Raw genomic sequence first — 24,882 nt, 5'->3', positions numbered from 1 at the left:
CGATGATCCTGTGGATGTGTGAATAAATGACCCCAGTCCTGGAAAGTCAGAGACTGTGTGTAGCTTTTGGTCCCTAGGAGGAGTTATAGTTACCATCAGCATATTGCGTCTGTGGGAAATTCTTTCTGTGCAGTTCAGCAAGATAGCTAAGAAGTCCTCACATTGTCCAGTTTTTCAGTTTTGTGGAGAATCCCATACTCCCCTCATCATTTAAGTTCAACGTTCCCAATAAAACCCTAAAATGTTGTTGGTTGAACTTGATGGACGTGTGTCTTTTTTCAACCTAACTATGTAACCCCTATACTAAATCTTTGAGCCAGTGGAAGAGTGAAGAAAATGCTGTGTGTCTGGCTGTGTGTGTTTTATCTAGGAGAATAGGACTAAATTAATCAGTTGCTGTTCAGGGGGTGAACTACATATGAAGAGTAACAAGCCTGTCTGCAAGTAACATTGGAATAAAAAGGTAAGGATGCAAACATTTATTCCTAGCTTATTGTCTATGGGGTTTGGTTGAAGATGTAGGCTAAGCTGTCCAAAACATTTTCTTTTGTGATATCCTTCCAGCCATCAGGCAGGTTGGCTGGTTGTGCGTTATATTTTTCTGCAAACTGCTCATTAAACATCACGAAAATATATTTCCAATAATCTGAGCACTCAATGCTGGGATCTGGTTGGATGGCCCAATCTGGATAAATTGTACGATAGTCTTTGAATGGGTGCCCAAAGAGACTTGTTTGTTGATTCACAAACTTTACATCGGATACAACAGATGTTGTGCATATATCAGTGGACATGTTTCTACCAACTGATAATCTATATTTCTTTAATCCATGGGGTCTGTGTATGGTAGCAAAGTGCTCCTTGTGGCCAACACCTCCGGCCTCACAGGGGACACCACAGAATGGACATTGCTCCCCACAGCCAACAACCTTCCTGAACAATTCATCATGAGGCTTCACCGTCACCCTGGAGAGTACAGACTTTAAATCCATAGATTGCAGCTCTGATAAGACTTTTGTTTCTGTATCTAGGAGGAAGAGCTGAATGTCAGATGAAAACTGGCCAACATCAGCCGTATTCTGAAACATTATCATATTCATCCTATCGTGCGGAATCACCAATTCATTTCTTAGCAACACTCTGTCCAGAAAGTCTGAAATAGATGAACTTGTGAGACTTTGGTCTTCTTCAAGAGCTGCTTGTACTCTTCCATTCAGGGAGGAGAGAATGTTTTCTTCTAAGGGTTTCAGTGTACGTGAATCTGTGTATTCCGTTATAATGTAGTTCTGTATCCAATCTTTCGTATATTTCTCATATGAGATAATGTAAGTTACATATTTCTGGAAGGACGTTTCTTCCAGCAGCTCTTGCAGCAAAAAATGTTGAAAGAAGGTTCTACTGCTGAATTTCTTGTTCTCTGTACTGTATACTATGTCGTTTACAATTTCATTTCCAAGATGCTGGAAGACATGTTCCATCATGGCTGGTTTTAGGCATTGCTCACAAAATTCTTTAGCCTTAGCCTGACATGTATCTTTTTCTTGAAATGTATTGATAAATGTTTCTAGATATCCAGGTTTTAGTTTCTCCAGAGAAAGTTTTGGATCATTACTCTCTATGAACTTGTCATGCATTGCCTGGAATTCTTGGGATGCTCTTCCAAGAATGTGACACTTGATATCCAATTCAAAATGTGAGGAAAATGGAAGATCTTTTACCTGTTTATTAACCTCTGTATTGATCCTGCGGAGTAATTCTTGGCAGTAGTTGTTATCATAATCCCCTCCAGTTTCCACCTTTTTTGTGATATATGAATCACACGTACCTATTAGAACATTAGCAAATTTTTTTATGTTATCATACAGTTCATTTTCTACTAGGAGGTACCTATTCTCCACTTTATCTCCATACTCAATATGTTTTTCATCTATTTTGAAATTAGTTTGTATGTGCTCGTCTAATTTTTTGACACGTAGTAAGGCTTCATTTATATCTGGTCCTTTATGACTTATGTCATTCCTCAGTTGCTGTAACATATCTCTACTAACTATGTGCCTTGTTAGTTTCTCTATCTGTAGATCGTTCAGTGTCTTCTCCCACGACTCCTCAAATCTTTCCTGTAACTCTGGTGTTTTTAGTGTCTGGTTCGTCTCTCTGCACTTTCCAAGCATTTCAGTGATAATGTGTTCTGTTCGTTTCTGGGAACTGCTTTTGATTTGCTGAATCTTGAACTTACCTTTCTGGATAGAAACGGCCTCATCAAACTTACTTAGAACATTTCTTTCCAGTTCTCTCATCAGGGACTTTGTGCTTAAAACAAAATCCTCTTTGTATCGTTCTATCAGGTGAACATGTGCATATTTTTTATCAAAATAGTTTTCTAGCAATTTCAACATTTTTGTCTTTTCTTTGAATAGCAAACTGCTGAGCTCATTCTTAATTTTGGAGCAAAGTTCATCATTTAGACTCTCTACATGCTGATTCCTAATGTTTGTCTCTGTACGGATCAGCCAATTATGGACAGCTTTTTGGAAATCCCATTCCCATTGCGAATATTCTATAGACAGTTTATTATAAGCTTCTGCCACCAGGCAATTTCTGAAACTGAAGATAAATTTTTCATGTTTGACAGCATTCCATAAACTTCCCATCCATGCACTAAATTCAGAAATAGTCATAGGCTTGTGCAGTGATTCATTGGATTTCAGGAACTTTAATAAATGCTTTTTTAATTCAGACACATGTTCACTGTACCCATAATTTACTGGAGCCATTGGTGGGACCCCAAGCCAGAGCCCAGGAATGTACCAGTTGTCTTTCTCCAGATTGTAGTTCATAATATCATTAAAAGTTTTGATTTCACATTTATTTTCCATCTCAGCAGCTACTTTTGTCATTTCATTCAACTGTTCCAAAAGTTTCTTCCTGTCTCTAATGTTCATTTCATGAGCGTTCATATCGCTCACATTCTGATGTACAAACTGGCAGTTGGGTCTCTTTCCTATTTCTTTCATTCTAAGAAAAGCATGGACCACAATCTGTAAAATATCCTTCATTTCTGATGTGTTTTCCATGGCCATATTGATGATGGTGATATCACTCAACCCAACCACTAGTGTGGCCAGTTCATTGTCGTGTTCATAACTACCCTTCAAGGAAGCCAACTCCAGAGCTTTTAATCCTTCAGTGTCAATCACCAGGATGAAGTTACAGCCCAGCTCCTCCTGGAAGTTTTCCTTCACATTAAGAAGAGTCATGAAGGCTCCTCGTGTGCATCGTCCACTGGCCACCGGGAACTGCAGACCAAACATAGTGTTGAGAAGAGTGGATTTCCCTGTACTCTGCACTCCCAGCACAGATATTACTCTCATTCTGCATGTTCCCCCTGTTTTGGTGTCCAGCTCACTTAGAACATCAGTTATCCACTGTAGGGGAATGTTTGACGCATCTCCATCTATCAGCTCCAATGAGAAACCATCCAACAAGAGATCAGCAGCAATTCCTGGCAGTCTAATAAATTGTCTTTGTCTTTTAGCGATTTTGTTTTCTTTAAACATGGAACATTCAGCTTCATAAAACTGTCCCATCTCACGTAGGAAATGTTCAATTCCTAAAGAACTGTCAGAGATTTTCTGGTCTATCTGTCTGAGCTCTTCCTTATAACTTGAGATATTGTTAAATTTTTCTTTGTATTCAGCTTGTAGATTAGAAAGATTATCTCTAGCAACTGAATCAAGTTTAAATTGCATCCATTTCAGAAAATATTGTTTCTCATTCTCAGACACATCAGTGATTGCATCAATAAAGAGCTTTAAACCATTGGGCAGATCATGTTTATATTGTTCCTCATGTAGTGAAATGCGTTTTTTTCTCAGTTCATCTTGATATTGCTGTGTGTCTTTACCACCTTGCTTTGTCATTCTGCAAAGTTCCATTTCCACTTCAGATAGCTGTCTCCAGAGATTTCCCTGTAACTTCATAGTGTTCTTTTTGTACTCCGACACATTTATTATTTCTTCTGTAATTTTCCTGGTATGTTCCCTGGCCTTCTGACATTCAGGAACTCTCTCATCCACTTGGATGTCCAATCCATGAATTTCTTTCTTAAGATCTCTTATATTATTTACTTTTGGATTATTATTTAGGAAATGAACAATACTTCTTTGTAATTTTTTTACAAATGCTGCCTCATTTGCTGTGCCTGCATGTGTTATCACATTTGATGTGTTCAACTTTAGCACTGGCTTTAAGTCTTGAAGGGTCTTCAATGTCTGCATACTCAAAGTTTTGCCAGGACCGGGAGTAACAATGAAGTAATACTGGGTGTCAGTGGTTGGGCAGGATGATAAAAGTCTGAATTCCCTCTCAGAAACATCCTCAATGAAGATAAACACAGCTGATGAAATTCTTGTCAGAAACTTGAACTGTTGCCAGTTGGCCTCCAGATCTCCTCGTAGGTTGGTCACTGCAATGGGTTCTGGGAAAACATCAGACTTACCACAGGGAAAATACCAGAACATTTCTACCAGTCCGTTAGATATTTTTCTTTTAATGTTTCCTCCATTCATATCATGGTGAATGAAGAAGTTATTATGTTGCTGAGATGGATTAAGAATTTGGTTCAGGATTTTAGATTTGGATAATTTGTTTTTTCCCAATCTAACATAAGAGAAGATTGGCATGGAAGTATTCACCACATTTTCTTCTCTGAACCCTTTACTGTCTGCTAATGACTGAGGTCTCCACTTCTTCACTATGCCTCTCATTGCCCAAAGCATGAGGGTGCAGTGTGATCCATCACCAGAAGGGAGCAGCAGAGGGACGGCAAACTGACACATGGACAATTTGGTTACAATCTCTTGTTGGAGAAAACTGTCTGAGCAATGCAGGAGGGAACACAAGACATCCAGGGGGTGAATAGAGGCAGATGAATTATTACCTTGAACCAGTTCATTAACATCATCACCGTTATCATATACATCAAGAAAGTCTCTTGCAGTCCCGTTTAAAGCCATGAGATTCCTCAACATGAGTTTCCTTAAGTAATCCCAGGGAGGTTCCTCTACAATTATTGGTGGTTTGTTATGCACATTCTCTAAGCCAATACTCAAAATATCCCCCAGAGTCAGGTGAGGTTCCATGCTCATTCTTCTTGCAAGCTGATGAAAAGTCGTTTTTCTGATGTATAGTTCTGCAAGAAAATACATGTTTAATTTTATAATATGTTTCTACATTGAAACTGAACACATGCAAGAGAGGAAAGAGAGTGAAGGCAGAGCAGGAACTGAACACATACTGGAGAGGAAAGAGAGAAGAGACAGAGCAGGAACTGAACACATAACAGAGAGGAAAGAGAGAAGAGGCAGAGCAGGAACTGAACACATAACAGAGAGGAAAGAGAGAGGAGGCAGAGCAGGAACTGGACACATACTGGAGAGGAAAGAGAGAGGAGGCAGAGCAGGAACTGAACACATACTGGAGAGGAAATAGAGAAGAGGCAGAGCAGCAACTGAATGGAAAGAAAGAAGAGGCAGAGCAGGAAATGAACACATACCAGAGAGGAAAGAGAGGAGAGGCAGAGCAGAAACTGAACAGAAAGAGAGAAGAGGCAGAGCAGGAACTGAACACATACTGGAGAGGAAAGAAAGAGGAGGCAGAGCAGGAACTGAACACATACCGAAGAGGAAAGAGAGGAGAAGCAGAGCAGAAATTGAACAGAAAGAGAGAAGAGGCAGAGCAGGAACTGAACACATACCGGAGAGGAAAGAGAGAAGAGGCAGAGCAGGAACCGAACACATACTGGAGAGGAAAGAGAGAAGAGGCAGAGCAGGAACTGAACACATACTGGAGAGGGAAGAGAGAGGAGGCAGAGCAGGAACTGAACACATACTGGAGAGGAAAGAGGGAAGAGGCAGAGCAGGAACTGAACACATACTGGAGAGGAAAGAGAGGAGACAGAGCAGGAACTGAACACATACTGGAGAGGAAAGAGAGGAGAAAGAGAGGAGAGGCAGAGCAGGAACTGAACACATACTGGAGAGGAAAGAAAGAAGAGGCAGAGCAGGAAATGAACACATACTGGAGAGGAAAGAGAGAAAAGGCAGAGCAGTAACTGAACACATACTGGAGAGGAAAGAGAGAGGAAATAGAGCAGTAACTGAACGGAAAGAAAGAAAGAGGCAGAGCAGGAACTGAACACATACTGGAGAGGAAAGAGAGGAGAGGCAGAGCAGGAACTGAACACATACTAGAGAGGAAAGAGAGAAGAGGAAGAGCAGGAACTGAACACATACCAGAGAGGAAAGAGAGAGGAGGCAGAGCAGAAACTGAACACATACTGGAGAGGAAAGAGAGAAAAGGCAGAGCAGGAACTGAACACATACTGGAGAGGAAAGAGAGGAGAAAGAGAGGAGAGGCAGAGCAGGAACTGAACACATACTGGAGAGGAAAGAAAGAAGAGGCAGAGCACGAACTGAACACATACTGGAGAGGAAAGAGAGAGGAAATAGAGCAGTAACTGAACGGAAGGAAAGAAAGAAAGAGGCAGAGCAGGAACTGAACAAATACTGGAGAGGAAAGAGAGGAGAGGCAGAGCAGGAACTGAACACATACTGGAGAGGAAAGAGAGGAGAAAGAGAGGAGAGGCAGAGCAGGAATTGAACACATACTGGAGAGGAAAGAAAGAAGAGGCAGAGCAGGAACTGAACACATACTGGAGATGAAAGAGAAAAGAGGCAGAGCAGGAATTGAACACATACCGGAGAGAAAAGAGAGAAGAGGAAGTGCAGGAACTGAACACATACTGGAGAGGAAAGAGAGAAAAGGCAGAGCAGGAACTGAACACATACTGGAGAGGAAAGAGAGAGGAGGCAGAGCAGGAACTGAACACATACTGGAGAGGAAAGAGAGAAGAGGCAGAGCAGGAACTGAACACATACTGGAGAGGAAAGAGAGAAGAGGCAGAGCAGGAACTGAACACATACTGGAGAGGAAAGAGAGAAGAGGAAGTGCAGGAACTGAACACATACCGGAGAGAAAAGAGAGAAGAGGAAGTGCAGGAACTGAACACATACCGGAGAGGAAAGAGAGAGGAGGCAGAGCAGGAACTGAACACATACTGGAGAGGAAAGGGAGAAGAGGCAGAGCAGGAACTGAACACATACTGGAGAGGAAAGAGAGAAGAGACAGAGCAGGAACTGAACACATACTGGAGAGGAAAGAAAGAAGAGGCAGAGCAGGAACTGAACACATACCGGAGAGGAAAGAGAGAAGAGGCAGAGCAGGAACTGAACACATACTGGAGAAGAAAGAGAGAAAAGGCAGAGCAGGAACTGAACACATACCGGAGAGGAAAGAGAGAAGAGGCAGAGCAGGAACTGGACACATACTGGAGAAGAAAGAGAGAAAAGGCAGAGCAGGAACTGAACAAATACTGGAGAGGAAAGAGAGAAGAGGAAGAGCAGGAACTGAACACATACTGGAGAGGGAAGAGAGAGGAGGCAGAGCAGGAACTGAACACATACTGGAGAGGAAAGAGAGAAGAGGCAGAGCAGGAACTGAACACATACTGGAGAGGAAAGAGAGAGGAGGCAGAGCAGGAACTGAACACATAGTGGAGAAGAAAGAGGAGGCAGAGCAGGAACTGAACACATACCGGAGAGGAAAGAGAGAAGAGTCAGAGTAGGAACTGAACACATAGTGGAGAAGAAAGAGGAGACAGAGCAGGAACTGAACACATACTGGAGAGGGAAGAGAGAAGAGGCAGAGCAGGAACTGAACACATTTTGGAGAGCAAAGAGAGAAGAGTCAGAGTAGGAACTGATCACATACTGGAGAGGAAAGAGACCAAAGCCAAAGCAGTAACTAAGCACATACTGACAAGGAGAAAGAAAAGAAGCCAGAGCAGAAATTGAACACATACCATAGAGCAGAGAGAAATAAGCTGGAGCGGTATCTGAAGACATACCGGGGAGGGAAGAGAGGGTAGAGTACCTATTACTTCCTATTATTTTCACCTGGTAATCCTACAAATAACACACTTCCTGCCCCTACATTTCCATGCCTTTTCTCCATCGTATCTATGGGGACAGCTAAGGGAGTCAGACGGGAAGGACTTCAAACATGTCTGCCTTTGTTCATCTTTATAAAAGACGGGAGCTATTCCTGCGCTACCAAATTGGAAAAAAGTGTAGTAATCGTACAAAATTCAAACTAAAATTCAGAGGCTGTATAAAACATATGCAACTGGACAGCTGCATGCACCAAAGCAAGGGCCCAGACAAAAGCCCGAAACGAATTAAATAAAAAAGAGGGGGGGGGGGGTGCTGCGCTAACCAGCGGGTTTGTACTCATTAATAGTATCTTGTAGTTGTAAAACAAGAGGCCTCAGTGAAATGGAATACATATACATAAAAAATCGCATGAGCAGAAGTGTTTAAAACGCATGAGTTGGTATGATAACTAAAAATAGGGGCAAGTGGTTTGAATATATGTTGATCCAGAAAGGTGATAAATATAAATATAAGCAATAAATATATGTTGATCCGAAAAAGTGATAAATATAAATATAAGCAATAAAACATATGTCTAAAATCATAAAAATATATCAAAGTGCTAGTGCTCTCGTGCCTTAAATAAAATAAAATAATACAGACTGATAAGTATAATAAAGTGCATGGATGGATCAATAGTATTACCAGAAATCAATACATCAAGTGAAGAAACAAGAAAGGCATAATCGCCAAATCCTGGTGTTGCAGCAAGTGCAAAGTGTAAACTCAGTGTGGGTGATCAAGTAAATAAATAAATATAATTGCTAGTGTCCAAAGGATAATATAGTGTCCAAAAAATATGTGCAACCAAAGACAAATCTTATCAATGGTGCACAGAAGAAAGTGCTCAAATACAGCAATAAAATGACAGTGGGGTGGTGATATGCAGACAAAACACTCTGTGTCCTCTTCGTGCAGCATGCGCTAGTGTAGGTAATGGCCCCTTACCTAGTGGTGCTAGGTCAACCGCATGTAAGTTGTTTTAATCACAAGGTCCTGGGTCTCTACTGCGTCTCTGTATCCACGCTTGTCGACTCTGCAGGATCCTATTGGAGGCTGGATGTATCTAGCTATGGTCCTAGTTGGGGTCCTGGGACAGTGCGGCTCCTAGCTCCTCCTCCACATCTCATCTCAAATGTATATAAAATATAGGACAAGGTACCCAGATAGTGAAGTATGTTTTCATGGGGGTCACTTTATTCATATACACATATATACAGAGTACTCACATTAAGCAGTTTGTAAACACAGCGTTGTATCCTACGAGCAGCGAGCTCGTAATGCTTTCAGCAGAGAAAGAAACAAGCCTATTCCGTCCCTACGCGTGACGTCACCGATCACGTGACTTCTTCAGTCACGTGATCGGTGATGTCACGCGTAGGGACGGAATAGGCTTGTTTCTTTCTCTGCTGAAAGCATTACGAGCTCGCTGCTCGTAGGATACAACGCTATGTTTACAAACTGCTTAATGTGAGTACTCTGTATATATGTGTATATGAATAAAGTGACCCCCATGAAAACATACTTCACTATCTGGGTACCTTGTCCTATATTTTATATACATTTGAGATGAGATGTGGAGGAGGAGCTAGGAGCCGCACTGTCCCAGGACCCCAACTAGGACCATAGCTAGATACATCCAGCCTCCAATAGGATCCTGCAGAGTCGACAAGCGTGGATACAGAGACGCAGTAGAGACCCAGGACCTTGTGATTAAAACAACTTACATGCTGTTGACCTAGCACCACTAGGTAAGGGGCCATTACCTACACTAGCGCATGCTGCACGAAGAGGACACAGAGTGTTTTGTCTGCATATCACCACCCCACTGTCATTTTATTGCTGTATTTGAGCACTTTCTTCTGTGCACCATTGATAAGATTTGTCTTTGGTTGCACATATTTTTTGGACACTATATTATCCTTTGGACACTAGCAATTATATTTATTTATTTACTTGATCACCCACACTGAGTTTACACTTTGCACTTGCTGCAACACCAGGATTTGGCGATTATGCCTTTGTTCATCTTTATTACATGGTGGTTTGGTGGGATTAGTAGTTTACACATGAAAAATAAATATTTTTTGTGCTTTTTTTTTTCTCATATAAAGTTACAAGGATACAACATTTCTAGCACAAACGATAGGTATTTTCTGTACTTCCTGAAAAGTGAAAACTATGAAAACTACCACATTTATAAAATGAGTTGCTCTATAAGACATTTTTGTTTTTGCTTTAGATACACTTTTCAAAAACTATTGAGCATCTTGCACTAGTCTACAAATAGCAGGAAAATGTTAGCAGGAATTATTTTAAATACGTATGTACATATGAAATGTAGCGCCCCCCTCGGGTCTTCTAGGGGCAGGATAACACCTCCAGAGGTAGGGGGCAAGCTAGCATTTATCCCATGGCTAGAATGGGGAGTTTTGAATAGAAATTGGGCGCCAATCACTTTTGATCTTTTCAAAGCTTTATTGTTGAACTTGAAACAAGGTAGTAGGAGAGAGGATTAGGAGTCTCGGATACCTGTAGCAGATCACTTACAGACTCCTTGGTTCCAGAAAAAGTACAGCTTCACAGTACCAGAACCTACTGCAAACACATTTCAGATTGTAGAACAGGATCCAACTTTACAGTGTCAGAAACTTTAAGCTGACCCGGCAACACTGTAAGCAGGTTTTAGATGTAGGTGCATCCTCCAAATGAGTCAACAGATGCTCCTGAGAGACCAGCCTTCATCCTGGTTCTCTCCAGCAAGGATCCCCCTGGATCTTCTCTATTTGGCTTGGCTACTTTCACGCCGGACAAGACAGCCTAAGGACCACCTCCGGATTATCACTTCAGCAGCACATCCTCAAGCCGGGAGGGCCTGAGGTAAGAGAGAGCGAGCACATGGCCCCACCCAAATATATATCCTTTCCCAGGATGCAGCACTGGCCAAGAACCTCCTACTGGGCTGGCTGGGACAGGAATAAATATTCATAACTCAGCCTAGTTGTTCTATCTCATCCTGACCTGTGGTACCAGTCACACCTACTGGCGACAGTGAGAAATGCACAACCCAATGTACAATCAGTCTGAGCTGTCTACAGCCCAGCCAAAAACTAAATTTACATTATAGCCACAGTTTAGTACCAGGGGGCTACAAAAATATGTATAAATTAAATACATATCCTTTAGTCGCTTTTGCATATTTTTCTAGGGTATGGGGATGTCTCTTGAGGCATCTTATATAGTCTCAAAATGAATGGTATTTTGCATAGCTTGAGACAGCACAAGGAAAGGGTTGTTGTCTTTGATATCTATGCTCACAAAATCTTCTAATTAGTCCTATAGAAGTGGAGCAGCACAAGGAAAGGGTTGTTGTCTTTGATATCTATGCTCACAAAATCTTCTAATTAGTCCTATAGAAGTGGAGTTAAGAGGAACTTGAGCAGGGAATGGGAAAATCAAACATCAGCACCTACAAATACTAATACTAATAAGAAACAGATACGAAACAGATACTTATCAGCCCCTGGAATTCAGCACTGTTTTCTATGCAGCTGATTTGCCCAGGGCCTCTGCTCCTTTGTGCCACCATCTTGGATTTGGGAGCAGACATGAAAGCAGGTAAGGTTAATTTTAGTGTGAAGGTCCACTTTAACTACACAAAGTAAAGGACATGCTTTGGAAAATTCCCATAACAATGTTTGAGCTAAGGGGAAGCTATTCATTCTAAAACAGAGGATATTGCTCATCTCTCAATTGTAAAATGTATAGAGGTTTGCTTTCGATATAGTCACTTGGGCCATCGTGTGCATTATAGTGGACTTTCACCAAAAAATTACCCTTACCTGCTTTCATTTCTGCTCCCAAATCCAAGATGGTGGCACAAAGAGGCCCTGGGCAAAGCATGGAAAACAGTGCTGAATTTCAGTTGCTGGTAAGTATCTGTTTCTTAAAAGTCAGCAGCTATAATATTTGTAGGTGTTGATTTTTGATTGAGCATTCCCTGCTAAAGTTCCTCTTTAATAGATTTTGATAATGCATGCTTACATCAGATGCAGTCCATCTCATTGAGCTATAGCCCACCACAGGTGTAATTTCGGCAGGAACCAGCCTGTAACCAGCATGTTGTAAACTGCAGTGTAGCTTTAAAGAGAGCTGTACCACTTTGCTGCCAGTAGGTGCGGCTAGAGTGGGATTATTTTACCAGTTTGGAACACAAAACGCTGCAGAAGCAAAATGCAAAAGCAAAAAGACTTTACAGATTAGGCAGGGCATTACAGGCCATGGGGGCATCTTATAATTACATATTTATTTTCTAAAGGGGGGGCTTCCCACAAATGTAAATGTTATGAACGGTACACATTTGAATCTTGTGGTTGGCTGTACAAATATCTTGATGACAACAGAAGTACTTAAAGTGGAACTTCCGTTTATCTGTCTCCCCCCCCTCCAGTGCCACATTTGGCACCTTTCAGGGGGAGGTCAAAAACAGGTACCCGTTTCCCACTTCCGGGAAATAGCGCCACGGTGCCGTCCCTCGGAAGCTCGGCCCCCACCTCCTTCCTCCACCGCCGGGCCAGTTAGAAAGTGCAGGGTGCTTCGTGTATGTGCAGTAGGGGCTTCACAGCCGGTTTACCTTACCAGGAATCATGGCGGCAGCACCCAACAGCCGATCCGAAAATCAGCTGGGGTGCCGACATCGCTGGAACCCTGGATAGGTAAGTGTCCTATTATTAAAAGTCAGCAGCTACAGTATTTGTAGGTGCTGACTTTTAATTTTTGGAGGGGGGGGGGGGGGGGGGCAGAACACCTCTTTAACCAATTTGTATATTTCCAGAGCTAGTGAAAGGGTTTGAGAAGTGAGAGACAAACGTAACAGCCACGGCTGTCAGGACAACACAAAAGCAAGTAAACCTTTAAGTCTTTCAGTTTTTAAATACTTGATTCCCATTTTAACTAGTTAATTTACCTACTTTTTAACTGAAATTCCTTATAGATTAGGGAAAATATTATTATGACAATTTTAATTACAGTCAGAGCAGAAAGGCAACTTACCATCCAAGTCCTAAAATGTATCATAGGCTGAAGGCTTGGTTTGATCATCAAGAATCTTCCTACAGTTTGGTTCTCTCATTTGGAGAAAGACATTAAGATTATCTTCAGTTTCTTTACGCTCCTTAGGGGCCATAAAAATGGGAGGTTCCAGCTCAATCTCATACATACGGTCAACATTCTCTTCCAAATCTTTACAATCCTGAGATGTTATAAAGCTGGAATGCTCCAGTTCATACATGTGGTCTTTATTCTCTTTATTATCCACAGGAGATACAAAGCTGGCAGATATCAGTTCACACTCTATCAAAAAGCCAGTGGCGTGCAAAACACACCTCAAAAACTTCCACCCGGTGCCAAAAAAAAAGTGCCCACACATAGAGAGTGAAACACAAAAACGTGCAACGGGTGTACAGAGTCCTCCACTAGGGAAGGACCTTACCCTGATCCCCCGGGGCGTTAGGCTCCAGACAGGGACTGAGGTACTCAGACAAAGGGTCCATCTGGCCGAAACCAGGCGGACCCCCACAACTGGAAGGACTGCCGAAGCAGACCAACCCAAGTACAGTGGGGCTCTCCCGAAGAGAGACCCCTCAAAGGAGAGGGCGAACCAAGCCAAAAGGCCTATGTCCACCTCCTCCCAAGACTTTCAGAGTAGGCCCGAGGACCCACACCCTACTCGCCACACAGTGACAAACGTGTATACAAGACAACCAAAAAAATACAAAAAGGTGACAAACAGGGGTAAAAGAAAGAGTGGGGAAGATAGTGAGATGGGAGAGTGAAAGTGGCCATTGTGCTATACAATGGCCGGCCCTCCGGCCAGGCATAAAAATTTCCCCTGGTCCTGGCCAAAAGGCCCGGCCCAAGAGGCAGGTGCGAAAAACATGTGTTGTGGTGAAGTGACCATGGTGCCATAAAATCAAGTGCTTACACACCGTGACTATACGGCACCCCTGAACTGCCACTTCAGGGGCACATTCACCACTGGCTTTTCGAAAAAGCCCTGACCCCCCCACAGCCCAGACCACAGCAGACCCAACCACAGGCAGAAAGGATATGGAGATCAGGAAGCCGGAAAGAGTCCTTTATCAGGCTCTGCCGTCGCTCCCATCACTCCCTCCTAATTACGTTCGGGAAGTACTAACCACTACCCTCCGCCTTAAGAGGGAAGTAAGCGTTCTCTCCTGAATAACTGTCCGGAGCTAGATCTGCCCCAATTCAGGCCAGAAGGCCAGGGTCCCGACCCTCCGGATCGGACCCCGTGGTTCTCCATCCCCATCAGAAGGCTTCCCTTTCGGCTACAAACCGCTCCAGGTCACCTTCACTCCAGCAGGCTTTGCATAGCAACCGCAATCCCGTCTCTATTTCGCCATAGATCAGGGACGGAAGCAAGCGCCACCTCCTGGAAACTGATAAGAACAGATACTACACTTGATCTTAGCCAAAAGGCCGAGAAGCAATTAGCAATAATCACGTCTCAGTTGAACCTCATTGGCTAGTTCACATACATGATCAAGCTTATCTTCAGTTTCTTTATGATCCTTAGGAGTTACAAGGCTGGAAGACTTCAGGTCACACAAGCTGTCCACATTCTCTTTATCATAGTGAGGGTATACAGGTTTAGGAGTAATTTGTTTACACATGCCATCACGATGATCTTTGGTTTCTTTATTGTCCTCAAGGGCTATAAGACTGGAAGAGTCTGGGGCGTACAAGTTGTCCACAATCTCCTTAATATCCTGGGGAGTTACAAGGTTGAGAAATGCCTGATCACACACACATTTAAGAATATCTTTATTAACTTCATGCTCCTTGAGGCCCACTAGGCTGGAAATTTCCATTTCAAACAAGCTGTCCAGATTCATATTATTATCCTGAGGGGATGTGAGACTCAGGAATGCCAATTCACTCACGACATCAAGATTATCTTCAGTTTCTTTTTGCTCTTCAGGGGCCAAAAGATTGGAGGATACCAGTTTACAAAAACTGTCAACATTCTCTTTACAATCCTGAGATGTTACAAGACGGGAATAATCTGGTTCACACAAGTTGTCCACATCCTCTTTTATATCCTGAGTACTTATAAGCTTGAGAGATGCCAGATCACACACACCATCAAGATTATCTTCTGTTTCTTTTTGCTTTTTAGTGGCCACGAGACTGGAAGGTACCAGATGATACAAGTTGTCCACATCCCCTTTTTTCTCCTGAGGGTTTAGGAGGTCAGGAGTAGTCTGAAGATCATTGTGATGACATGTGTAAACAGTTTCTTTATTGTCCTCAGGGGCTTCAAGACTGGAAGACTCCAGCGCACACAAGTTGTCCACATTCTCCTTAATATCCTGAGGAGTTACAAGGTTGAGAATTGCTAGATCACACATACTTTCAAGAGTATCGTTTTTCATTTTATGCTCCTTGAAGCCCATGAGGCTGTAAGTATCCATTTCACACAAGTTGCCCAGATTTATATTATTATTCTGAGGAGATGTGAGGCTCAAAAATGTCAATTCACTCACGCCATCAAGATTATCTTCAGTTTCTTTTTGCTCTTCGGTGGCCAAAAGAGTGGAAGATACCAGGTCACACAAGGTGTCCACATGCACATTTTCATCCTGAGAGTATAAAAAGCTTGGGGAAGTTGGTTTATACGTGCCATCAGGATGATCTTCAGTTTCTTTATTCTCTAAAGGGGTAGAAGGCTCCAGTTCACATAAGCTGTCAACATTTTCTTGCAACTCTTTACAATCCTGAGATGTAACAAAACTGGAAGAATCCGGTTTAGACAAGTTGTCCGCATCCTTTTTAATATTCTGAGTACTTATAAGGTTGAGAGATGCCAGATCACACACACCATCGAGATTATTTTCAGTTTCTTTTTTCTTTTTAGCGGCCACAAGGCTGGAAAGTTCCAGGTCACACAAGTTTTCCATATTCCCTTTTTCATCTTGTGGGTATATGAGGCTGGGGAAATTTGGTTTACACACACCATCAAGGTGATCTTGAGTTTCTTTATTCTCTACAGGGTTGGAAGAATCTGGTTTGCACAAGGTGTCAACATTTGATTTACTATCCTGAGGAGATACAAGGTTGAGAGGTGCCAGATTACACACACCATCAAGATGATCTTTATTCACTTCATTTTTCTTGGGGCCCATTAGGCTGGAAGTATCTATTTCACACAAACTGTCCACATTTATTTTATTATCCTGAAAGGATGTGAGGCTGAGAGATGACAATTTGCACATACCATCAAGATTATCTTCAGATTCTATTTGCTCTTTAGGGGCCACAGGGCTGGGAGGTACCAGGTCACTCAAGTTGTCCACGTTCTTTTTTTTATCTTGGGGGTACATGAGACTATGGTAAGGCAATGCACATGCGCCATCAAGATGATCTTCAGTTCCTTTGTTCTCCTTAGAAGCTGTGGGCTTGGAGTGCTCCAGTTTACACAGGCTGTCAACATTCTCTTCCAACTCTTTACAATCCTGAAGCATTACAGCACTGGAAAACTCAATTTCACTGTCAGAACCTTTGTGAAGAAATAAATATGTTTTCATCATTTCAATTTTGGAAAAATGGATGTTTAAGACTGTATAGGCCCCAGAGATAAAGGGTCAACTTCAGGCTGCAAGTCATGACAAGTTTTTCAAACTAAGACACTCTGTATTTGCAAAGGAAGTGTTTGCAGAACTGGTTATTAAAACATTGTGTGTGTACTTTCTTTCCCGTCTGGAGCCTAGAAAAATCTGTTTATATTATTTCCAAATAAGACTTGTGTAATAAGCCTTGAAACCAATAAACATCAACTAACCTTCCAAGGCAGAATACATAGTGTCCAAACAGAATAAAATGATGAACTTTGGTCTATGCTTACAAAACTGAAGGACCTCCAACATAGACGTAAAGAAAAGTCAACATACTCTGGCCAGTTTAATACCTGAAATTCTATCTAGAATATCTCCCTAGCTGAAAGACAGCAGGAGAAAGTTGTATATAAAAGAGACATATATAAATCAAGACATCATTTCAAATTTGTGGACACTCTACAACGTAGCATGTTTATCGGTATGCAACCTCTATAGTTCATAATATGCTAAGATGGAACTATGGAGTTTTTTCAAGTATTGATGAGAATATTCTAATAGGAACCGCACCATTTCCACATACATAAGAGTATATTATGTGACTATGACCTCAAATATCATATCTTCCAAAATTTAGTCAAAACCTTATCGTCTGCTGGTGTAGTAATAATCTCATTATGCAGTGATGTATTAATCTGATTAGAATTATCCTACATGTAGAAAAAGTTTAAAGGGATTGTGAAGTCTCCAGGTTTTTCACCTTAATGCATTCTATGCATTAAAGTGAAAAACTTTCTGTGCTGCAGCTGCCCCCAGAGCCCCCCTTTTTCTTACCTGAGCTGATCCGTTCCAGCGATGTGCATAAGCCCAGTGGCTCCAACCGCTGTCTCCGTTCTCATTGGATAGATTGATAGCAGCAGGAGCCATTGGCTCTCGCTGCTGTCAATCAAATCCAGTAACACGGTGTCAGAAACCATGAAATCAGACCGAGACAGAAGTACAGTTAAATCGCACTTGTTTAATATTAAAAGAACAAACATAGTCAAAACATAGTCAAAGTTCAGTAACACGAACAGATAGTCAGCCAAGCCAGAAGTCAGGGATCAAAGTAGTGGAACAGCAAGCAGAGAAGGAAGGGCTGAGCCCAGCTCTGACAGTACCCCCTCCTCAACGACCCCTCCCCCTTAGAGGACCACCAGGCTTGAGGGGAAAACGTCTATGGAAATCACGGAGGAGGACAGGAGCATGTACATCTAAGGACGAGACCCAAGAGCGTTCCACCGGACCGTACCCTTTCCAATGCACCAGGTACTGTATGCGCCCACGGAACCTACGGGAGTCAACAATAGCCTGTACCTCATAGTCCTCATGGTTCTCAACCTGTACAGGGTGAGGATGTGGCACCGAGGTGGTAAAGCGGTTGCAGACCAAAGGTTTTAATAAGGAGGCATGAAATACATTCGAAATACGCATAGTAGAAGGAAGGTCTAATGCGTAAGCCACTGGGTTAATCCTGCAAAGAATACGGAAAGGCCCAATAAACTGAGGTGCGTACTTCAGTGAGGGAACACGACATCGGAGATTGCGAGATGACAGCCAGACCCTGTCCCCAACCTGGTAGGAAGGCACAGGCGTCTGTGGTCAACATGGAGTCTGTATCTATCATTAGCATGACGCAAAGCCTCCTGGACTTGTGCCCAAGTGGAACGAAGACCACGGAGATGCTCCTCTAACGAAGGAATACTCGGAACAAATGACTCAGTCAACATGGAGGGTTGGAAACCATAATTCGCCATAAATGGGGACAATCGGGAAGCAGAATTCAAGGCACTGTTGTGAGCAAACTCTGCCCACGGTAATAGGTCTGACCAGTTGTTATGATGGTCAGAAATATAACAACGTAGGAATTGCTCCAAGGGCTGATTGTCTCGTTCAGCGGCCCCATTAGACTGCGGATGATACGCAGAGGAAAAAGCAAGCTGAATTCTCAACTGTACACAAAAGGCTCGCCAGAACCGGGACACAAACTGACTACCCCTGTTCGAGGCAATCACCTTGGGTAGTCCATATAAGCGAAAGATCTCCAGAGTAAAAATGGAAGCCAGTTCCTTAGAAGTGGACAACTTCTTAAGTGGAATACAATGACACATCTTTGAGAACCGGTCAACCACCATAGGGATAACTGTGTTGCCCTGGGAGTTGGGTAACTCCACAATGAAATCCATAGACAGGTGGGTCCAGGGCCTCTCTCTATTGGGTATGGGTTGTAGGAGGCCCACTGGAAGGTGTCGTGCAGTCTTACTATGAGCACACACAGAACAGGCAACTATGAAGGCAGTTACATCAGCACGTAGACTAGGCCACCAGAATTGTTGGGAAATGGCCCAAACAAGTTGATTCTTCCCAGGGTGGCCAGCTGCCTTGGGAAAATGGTAAGTCTGGAGCACGGCAGTATGGAGACTCTCTGGGACAAAGCAGCGGTCACAAGGTTTCTCAGGAGGAGCATGGACCTGAGCAGCAAGAATTTTGTCACCCAAAGGAGAAGTGAGACTGGTGCGAACCGTAGCCAGAATACGATCAGAAGGAATCACAGGAACCGGAACCGACTCCAACTTGGAAGTGGAGGAAAATTGTCGTGATAAGGCGTCAGCCCTTACATTCTTAGTACTGGGTAAGAATAAGACAATGTAATTGAAACTTAACAAGTGCCCATCGCTCCCTTCTAGGAGAGAGGTGTTTAGCCTCAGACAGGAATGTGAGATTCTTTTGGTCAGTAAGAATGAGAACCGGCACAGTGGTATCTTCGAGGAGATGTCTCCATTCTTTCAGGGATAAAATGATCGCTAACAGCTCTCTGTCACCAATCTCGTAATTGCACTCCGCAGGTGACAGTTTCTTGGTAAAGTAGCCACAAGGATGCATAGCGTTCTCAGAGGTAGGACGTTGAGACAGAAGGGCGCCAACACCAGTCTCAGAAGCATCAACCTCAAGGATAAAGAGTAATGTAGGATCAGGATGTGCCAACACAGGAGCAGAAACAAAGGCAGCCTTGGGACTCTCAAAGGCCTTAATGGACTCCGGAGACCAACTCTGTGGGTTACCGTCCTTTCTGGTCATATCAGTCAGGGGCTTGACCAGAGACGAGAAGTTACGAATAAACTTCCAATAATAGTTGGCAAAGCCCAGGAAACGCTGGAGAGGACGTAAACCCACGGGTCAGGGCCACTGTAGGACTGCCGAAAGTTTCTCTGGGTCCATCGAAAAACCAGCAGTGGAAATGACAGGAATTTAACCTGTTCACGATGGAACTCGCACTTCCCCAGTTAACAATAGAGATTGTTCTTTCATAGTTTCTGAAGCACATGACAGATATCTGTGTGGTGGCTCTCCAGGGACTTGGAAAATATGAGGATATCATCGAGATAAATCATCACACATACCTACAGCAAATCTCAGAGGACATTAATGAATTCCTGAAAAACTGCCGGGGCATTACAAAGGCCAAAAGGCATTAGGAGGTACTCATAATGGCCTATTATGGCATTAAACGCAGTTTTCCACTTGTCGCCCTCCTTCATCCTCACAAGATTGTATGCCCCTCTCAAATCAAGCTTCGTGAAAAACGTTGCTCCCTTGAGGCAGTCAAATAACTCAACGGAATCGCATAGGCATTCTTAATCGTGAAACTTTGAGACCCCTATAATCAATACAAGGTCTCAGTTCACCACTCTTCTTCTTCACAAAGAAGAAACCAGCACCAGCAGGAGATGAGGATTTGCACATCAAACCTTGAGAAAGTGTGTCTGCAACATACTCCTCCATGGCCTTATTCTCCAAGACCGACAAAGGGTAAACCCGGCCATGTGGGGGTATGGCACCAGGTTGAAGGTTAATTGTGCAATCATACGGCCGGTGTGGAGGCAAACTACCGGCTTGACCTTTGTCAAAGATATCGCTAAAATAGCAGTAGTCCTCCGGTAGGGAGGTGAGTGAAGAGGTACACAGAACCTTGGCTACCTTCTGGAAGCATGTCTCACTGCATTGTGGTGACTAGGAGAGAACCTCAGCACGGAGCCAATCAAGAGAGGGGTTGTGCCTCTGTAACAAAGGATAACCAATAACCAGCGGAAACTTAGGTGAGGAGATAACTTGGAATTGGATTATTTCATGGTGAAGAGCCCCTACGGCCATGGACAACGGAACTGTCTCATGAGTCACATGGGCAGGCTGTAGAGATCTCCTGTCAAGAGCCTCAATGGCAAGTGGAGTGTCACGCAGCTGCAGCGGAATCGAGTGCTTTGATACAAAGGCAGCATCAATGAACAGGCCTGCAGCCCCAGAGTCGATTAGAGCCTGTATCTCGACGGACGACTCAGTCCAAGACAGGGTGACAGAAACCAGGGGCTTATCCTTCTGGATAACTGGGGATGAAACAACGCCACCTAAGGTCTGTCCGTGACAGGACCTCAAGGTTCGGGCGTTCCCTGGACGGGTAGGACAAGACTTCAAAAAGTGACCTGCCTGGCCACAATAAAGGCACAATCTCTCCCTCCTCCTAAAGGTTCTCTCATCCGCAGAGAGACACGTGAAGCCCAAGTGCATGGGTTCACTGTTCACTGTTCACCTTCACTGCCCGACTCGTTATCAGGAGGTATGGGAGGTGAGGGCGGCACGAGTGGGACTGCAAAGCTCGGAGACAAGCGTACAGAAGGCTTCCGCAAGCGCTCCTTAAAAGAGAGTATCTCTCTGAGTCTGGAGTCAATGAGGATGGCAAACTTGATCAACTTCTCCAGCTCAGTGGGTATATCCGGGGCTGCTATCTCATCCTTGATGGTATCCGAGAGACCATGAGAAAAAGCAGCCACAAGGGCCTTTTTGTTCCACGCAACCTCTGCTGCCAGAGTACGGAATTCAATGGCGTAGTCGGCAACAGTTCTCGTACTCTGTACGATGGACATGAGGCACTTGGCAGCAGATGCAGAGCATGCGGGAACGTCAAATACCCTTTTAAACGAAGCCACAAACTCAGGGTAACTCAAGACAACGGGTTTTTGCGTCTCCCATAGAGGGTTTTCCCAGGCCAAGGCTCTCTCAGAAAGCAAGATATCACGAAACCTACTTTGCTTCTGTCCATGGAAAACGCCTGGGGCAGCATCTCAAAGTATATTTCAACCTGGTGGAGAAACCCAAACCCTCTGCATTGGACTGGATCACCCCCAAATTGCTGGAGAAGCGGAGTGGAACCAGACATACCCCTTATAGAGGTAATACTCGAGGCGGGTGCCTGCACAGAGACTGGAGCAGCAGTAGGGTGGGCCTGCAACATAGGTTGTATCGGGGCGGCCACAGTGGTAGATTCCAGGTGAGCCGTGCGACTCAGGAGCATTTGTAATGCCATGGCGAACTGATCCATGTGGTGATCCAGTTCATCCAATCTGGAAAAAATATTACCAACAAGTGGATTAACTGCATCTTCTGAATTCATGGCCTTCGCTTACTGTCAGAAACCATGAAAGCAGACCGAGACAGAAGTACAGTTAAATCACACCTGTTTAATAATAAAAGTAAAAAGAACAAACGTAGTCAAAACATAGCCAAAGTTCAGTAACCGGAACGGATAGTCAGCCAAGCCAAAAGCCAGGGATCAAAGTAGTGGAACAGCAAGCAGAATTCCGGAGCTAGAAGGGATATCAGCAAAGCCAGTCTTTAAACAGGAACGCAGGAGATGTTTCTTGTGATGTTGACCAATGCAAAGGCAGAGCTCCTCTGAACTGGACGACTTAAGTAGGCAGGACTGACGAGCAGGATATCAACAACAGCTGAGTAACCGTGGAGAGAGATGGGAGCAGGCAATTAGCCGACAGCTGAGTGGCCAGCTAAGCGAAGGAAGGGCTGAGCCCAGCCCTAACACAGGGGAGCGGGGGACAGGGGCTGAGCGGGACTCATGAGCAAGCCCGAACGGGTGTCCGCAGGGAAAAGTGAAAGCAGCTCTCCGTGGGGGCACCCGGTGAAGGTGAGGAGCCAGGAGCGCCATCGGGGCATCCCAGAAGAGGAGGATCGGGGCTGCTCTGGTGCAAAACCCTTGCACAGAGCAGTTAAGTATAATATGTTTGTTATTAAAAAAAAAAAACCTTTACAATCACTTTAAGTATACAAATTATTGTGTTTGGATATATATATCTATAGATATAGATATATGTATAGATATATCTATATAGATATATCTATATATATATAGTAGAAAAATCACACGGCTACGCTTGTGATGATGGGAAAGTGAACACACTCATAACAGATTATTTTTTTAACATTAAATTAGAACAGACATTCCTGGTCTTAGAATGACACCTGGTGGCTCAGAGAGGCAATGCCTAAACAAACAACGAGTCAATGTTTAACCGGATGACCCAATGAAAAAGATAACCGGATGACCCAATGAAAAAGAAGTTTCACATTCTGGGCCAGGCTTATTAAAATTTTTATGAGTTTATTGTTCAGAACTGAATACAGGACAAGTGTAGGGATCCATTGAGACAGAGATCACACAGGACACACATACATCCAACCACAACATCAGGACATCAACAAAGACATCCATCAGAGATACACCCACCATCACGTTTCATCATCTGACACCTCAGGGATGCCAAGACGCAGCTCCAACCTAATGAGACACCATTTTGGAAAGGCGGACAACTATGGTAATGACCATTGTAAGCCAGCAGCCGTTTTACAAGGGTAAATATAATCCATTGACATTTTACTGATTCGTTGCTTAGCTTGATAAGCCTATTGATTTATTTCTTATGATACCTAGATTGCTCTCCCCCAATATAATAACCATTTACATTTTTCTTTAATTCTAATTTTGTTTCTGCAATTTTAATTATTTTCTGCTTTTGCGCTATAGTAGCGTACCATTTTTATGTAGTTTAACGCTTATTCCTTCTGCAGGGGAATAACTGTTGGACTTCGTCAAACACAGACTATTGTCTGATAGTTAGTTATATGTGGTTATTTTGTCCACGGGGAATATTTAATCATTTTGTTTTTTTCAATACATAGTGATATACATATATTATAATGTGTTATTAATATTTTGTTATTTTTATGTAGAATTATTGTGTCTATGTCTATCCACTAATCTAACTATTTATTGTGAATACGTGTCTTATTGAATACATGTAAATGTATTGTCATAAACCAGTCCGTAGTCATCATTGTGTTATTCCAAAGAATTCTACTGGTCTAAAATTACTTAATAATAATAATTATTCAGGAAATTCCTGACACAAACGCACAACATAACATAATATCATACAAGTTGTCCACATTCTCTTTATTATCCTGAGTAAATAAAGGGTTGGGTGATGCCAGGTCACACATACCGTCAAGATTATTTTTATTCTCTTCCTGCTCCTTAGGGCTTATATTGCTGGTAGACTTCCGCTCACACAAGCTTTCCAAAAGCTCTTTGTTTTCCAGAGTAGATAAAAGGCCAGGAGATAAGTATTGAGATTTATCATAGGCTGAAGACTTGGTCTGATTATCAGGAATCGTCTTACAGTCTAGATCTTTTTGTAGGAAGACATCTTGTAGCTCATCTGTTCTCTCTCCAATTTCCTTAACCTGAAGCAGATCTTTATGCACCTGAGGAGTGACAATGCTGTGAGATTCCGTTTTATGGGAACCACAAGCTGTCCCCTTTTTTTTTATTATTCTGAAGAGATACAAGACTGAAAGAAGCCAGTTCACACACACCATCAAGATTATGTTCCATTTCTTTAGGCTTCTTATGGGCCATGAGGTTGGGAGATTGGGAGGCTTGGGACTGTTCTCATTCTCTTCATTAACCTCAGGGTATATAAAGGTGGGATTTATAGGCTCACACATGCCATCAAGACTATCATCAGATTCTTCTTTTTCCTCAGGGCCTAGAGAGTTGGAGGGCTCCAGTTGATATATGCCATCAACATTCTCCTCCAGGTTACACAAGTTGTCCATATCCACATTCTCTTCCAACTGTTTACTACTCTGAGCTATTTTGAGGCTGGGTAGCACTAGTTTGTCTAAGGCATCAACATGCACCTTACAATTGGTATCATTCTGTAGAGTTTCGAGTCTGAGAGGCTCCACTTTACACAGCTTTTCACCATTCTCTTGGGGTTGCATGGCTGGGAGATGTCAGTTCACAC

At 43.1% G+C, this 24,882-nt stretch overlaps 1 protein-coding gene and 1 pseudogene across 1 annotated transcript; both read right to left on the bottom strand.

The window, feature by feature from the left end:
* Positions 1-497: 497 nt before the first annotated feature.
* LOC141147951 (interferon-induced very large GTPase 1-like) lies at positions 498-24,859 on the bottom strand. Its single transcript, XM_073635110.1, has 5 exons — positions 24,076-24,859; positions 14,612-16,632; positions 13,167-13,401; positions 11,894-11,941; positions 498-5,191 (listed from the first exon to the last, which is right to left on the bottom strand). Exons 1-5 carry the CDS (start codon positions 24,857-24,859, stop codon positions 498-500), a joined length of 7,782 nt encoding a protein of 2,593 aa, XP_073491211.1.
* On the bottom strand, positions 14,433-14,564 carry LOC141101848 (U2 spliceosomal RNA; annotated as a pseudogene).
* Positions 24,860-24,882: the final 23 nt, after the last annotated feature.

Source organism: Aquarana catesbeiana, linkage group LG06 (genome assembly GCF_042186555.1).
Source record: "Aquarana catesbeiana isolate 2022-GZ linkage group LG06, ASM4218655v1, whole genome shotgun sequence".
In the NCBI taxonomy this organism is placed as follows: domain Eukaryota; kingdom Metazoa; phylum Chordata; class Amphibia; order Anura; family Ranidae; genus Aquarana; species Aquarana catesbeiana.
Note: the sequence above shows the minus strand (reverse complement) of the source record. Positions and strands in the feature narration are given on the sequence as shown.

Bases quoted from the DNA above. Each gene is read 5' to 3' on its own strand.
- LOC141147951 (XM_073635110.1), bottom strand. From the start codon at position 24,859: ATGCAACCCCAAGAGAATGGTGAAAAGCTGTGTAAAGTGGAGCCTCTC. The intron at 13,402-14,611 runs GTATGTGAACTA...TTTTTGATAGAG, and splicing joins CTGAAGATAAGCTTGATCAT to TGTGAACTGATATCTGCCAG. The intron at 5,192-11,893 runs GTAAGGGTAATT...ATTTTCTTGCAG, and splicing joins GGGAGCAGAAATGAAAGCAG to AACTATACATCAGAAAAACG.